This window comes from Quercus lobata, chromosome 3 (genome assembly GCF_001633185.2).
Source record: "Quercus lobata isolate SW786 chromosome 3, ValleyOak3.0 Primary Assembly, whole genome shotgun sequence".
Lineage (NCBI taxonomy): Eukaryota > Viridiplantae > Streptophyta > Magnoliopsida > Fagales > Fagaceae > Quercus > Quercus lobata.
In genome coordinates this window covers 27,637,535-27,641,000 of record NC_044906.1, presented here as the reverse complement: position 1 = coordinate 27,641,000, position 3,466 = coordinate 27,637,535, and the positions used below count along the sequence as shown (strand labels likewise).

The 3,466-nt window shown below is 41.7% G+C and overlaps 1 protein-coding gene across 1 annotated transcript; it reads left to right on the top strand.

Annotated features, from left to right (window-relative positions):
* The first annotated feature begins 222 nt into the window (after positions 1 to 222).
* On the top strand, positions 223 to 1,305 carry LOC115980670. Its single transcript, XM_031102899.1, has one exon. It carries the CDS (start codon positions 223 to 225, stop codon positions 1,303 to 1,305), a length of 1,083 nt encoding a protein of 360 aa, XP_030958759.1.
* The last annotated feature ends 2,161 nt before the right edge of the window (positions 1,306 to 3,466 follow it).

Below are 3,466 nucleotides of genomic sequence, written 5' to 3'. Positions count from 1 at the left end.
TACAACAAGTGCAATCCATGGTGGCCACCATGGCCGAATTAACCTGTCAAAACCAACAGTTGACCAGGGAGATTACTCTAAGGAGACAACCGTCATGAAATAGATGTGGAAGGACAAGCCCAAAGTCAAGAAGTTAGAGAAGGAGAAAACGCTAAGTGTGAGAACCAGTCAAGGGGTACTACTTCACGAAGAGTGTCACACTTGGAAAGGGAGATGGATTAAATGAGGAAGGCCATGGACGAGATGAGGGAGAATATTAGAAGAGTGAATCTCGTAGATGATTTAGTTCATCGAACTGATTCCCCTTTCGTGGCTTTCATCAACAGCCATCTCCTGCCTTTTAAGTTTAAGATGCCTTCCTTAGACTTGTATGATGGAACGCGCGATCTGTGTGATCATATCACAACCTTCAAGACTACAATGCACCTTCAAGGGGTCCCAAATGAGATTATGTGTAGGGCCTTCCTTACCACCCTTAAGGGGCCAGCACGAGTGTGGTTTAGCAAGATACCTCCAAACACTATGAGTTCTTTCGAAAAATTGAGTAAGTTGTTTGTCAACAATTTTATCGGAGGACAAAGGCATAAGTGCTCCTCGTCTAGCTTGTTAATCATAGAGCAAGGGGAAAATGAAAGCTTGCGGTCCTTCATTACTTGTTTCAACAGGGAAGCCCTTACGGTAGATGAAATGGACGACAAGTTGTTATTGGTAGCTTTCCATAATATAGTTAATTTTGATTTATTCATTCATAAACTCTATGAGCAAGAGCCTCAAACCATAGCTGAACTTGTCTATTCAGCCCAAAGCTTCATGAATGCAGAGGATGCAATCATAGCTAAGAAGAGGAAGAAAGCCGAGCAAATGGAAGCAGATCTACCATGTCATCCAAAACAGGGTCTTCGTCCAAAGAAGGCCCGAACAGGAGAGAAGAAGGATCGAGACAATAGGAAGGCGGGTCAGTCTTCAGGAAGGAGTCAGCACCACATGCCCTTGAACGCTCCATTTAATCAAGTACTTATGCAAATCAAGGATGACCCATCCTTGAAGTGGCCAGAGAAGATGAAGGGAGATCCCAATAATCGCAACAAGAACAAATATTGTCGCTTCCATAGAGACCATGGGCATGATATGGATGAGTGCTATGATTTAAAGCAGCAGATAGAGAATCTTATCAGACAGGGAAAGTTGAGGCATTTCGTTGGAAGAGATCATAAAGACGAGAAGTTGAAAGGAAAGGTAGAAAAGTCATCACGACCCCCACTTGGAGAAATAAGGGTTATTATAGGAGGTACTTCAACAGGGTAGTCTTCCAAGTCAAGAAAGATGTATCTAAAGGTGGTACAAAATGTCCAACTCTGTAGAAGATCACTAAGTACGAGGGGGATAGATGAGCCAACCATTATGTTCATGGACGAGGATGCTGAAAGAATCCATCACCCATATGACGATGCAATCGTCATCACTTTACTCATCATAGATTATATAACTAGAAGGGTGCTGGTGGATAATGAAAGTTCAACAGACATCTTGTATTACCCCACCTTCCAACAAATAAGACTTGAACGAGATCAGCTTCGTCCAGTATGTTCACCTTTGGTAGGATTTGAAGGAATGAAAGTGTAACCTATAGGCACCATTACATTGCTTGTGGTGGTGGGATCATACCCACAGCAAATAACCAAGGAAGTGAATTTCCCTGTGGTGGATTGTTCGTCTTCTTATAACGCCATCATTGGAAGGTCAACTTTAATAGTTGGAAGGTAGTAACATTTACCTACCACCTATCAGTTAAATTCCTTACAGAATATGGGATAGGGTAAGTGCAAGGGGATTAGTTAGCAGCAAGAGAGTGTTATTTAGCCATGTTAGCTATAGACGAGCACATGCAGACGATGAGCATTGAGGAGAGGAGGATAGTTGCAGAGCCCACCGAAGTACTGGAAGACGTTTCTTTGGACGAGAATAACCTTGAAAAGTTTACAAAGATTGGAGCAAGCATGGAAAAAAGACAAAGCAAGAACTTGTCCAATTCTTAAAGAAAAGCATTGATGTGTTTGTATGGAGTCATGAAGACATGCCAACTATTGACCCATGTGTCATTACCCATCGTCTAAACGTGTATCCATCCTCCAAGTCTGTATGTCAAAAGAAAAGAGTGTTTTCTCCAGAATGAGATAATGCCATTAAAGAAGAAGTCCAGAAATTGACCATTGCAAAATTTATTCAGGAAGTTTATTACCCGGACTAGTTGGCTAATGTGGTGATGGTTAAGAAGGCTAATGGCAAATGACAGATATGCATGGATTTCACCAATTTGAACAAGGCTTGCCTCAAGGATAGCTATCCGTTAGCACACATTAACCAGCTGGTCGACTCAACTACGGGTCATAAATTGTTAAGTTTCATGGACGCCTTCTCAAGTTACAATCAAATAAGGATGGATGAAGTGGATCAAGAGAAGATATCCTTTATTACCAGACAAGGCATGTTTTGCTACAAAGTGATGCCCTTCAATTTGAAAAACGCGGAAGCAACTTATCAAAGGCTGGTTAACCATATGTTTCGTCCACAGATTGGACGAAATGTGGAAGTTTATGTGGATGATATGTTGGTAAAGAGCTCGGATGAGGAAAAACATTTGGATGACCTTCAAGGGACCTTCAATACGCTTAGACAATATGACATGAAGTTGAATCCGAGCAAATGTGCTTTTGGAGTTTCGTCAGGAAAATTTTTTGGGTTCATGGTTTTGCATAGAGGAATTGAAGCAATTCCTGATAAGATTCAGGCAATACTGGATTTGGAACCTCCAAGGAATATCAAAGAAGTCCAATCTCTCACTGAGCAAGTTGCTGCCCAGGTTCGTCTCAAAAGCTACTGACAAGTGTTTACCATTTTTAAGGTTCTTAAGAAGGCATTTGAATGGATGGACGAGTGTCAAAAGGCCTTCCAAGACCTCAAGACCTACCTCACAATAGCTCCTCTACTAAGCTCGTCAATACCAGGTGAAAGAATTATACTTGTATTTGGTAGTATCTCCACATGCAGTGAGCTTAGCATTAATTAGAGAAGAAGAGAGGATACAAAAGCCTGTTTATTATATAAATCGAGCGCTAAGAGGAGTGGAAGGACACTATCCCATGATGGAAAAGTTAGCCTTTGCTTTGATCACAACTTCTAAGAAGTTACGACATTACTTTCAGGCTCATGTCATCAATGTCTTCACAGATCATCCACTTAAGAAGACGATGAACAAGTTGGATGCCACAGGATGACTAATCCAATGGGCCGTAGAACTTAGTGAGTTTGATGTCAGACACCAACCAAGAACTAAGATAAAAGCTCAAGCACTGGCAAATTTCATTACAGAGTTCACTCCCAACCATGGAGGGTTAGACGAGGTCGATGGAGCTCAGAAGTGGGTTGTCTATGCGGATGGTTCGTCCACATTATATGCAGGAGGAAT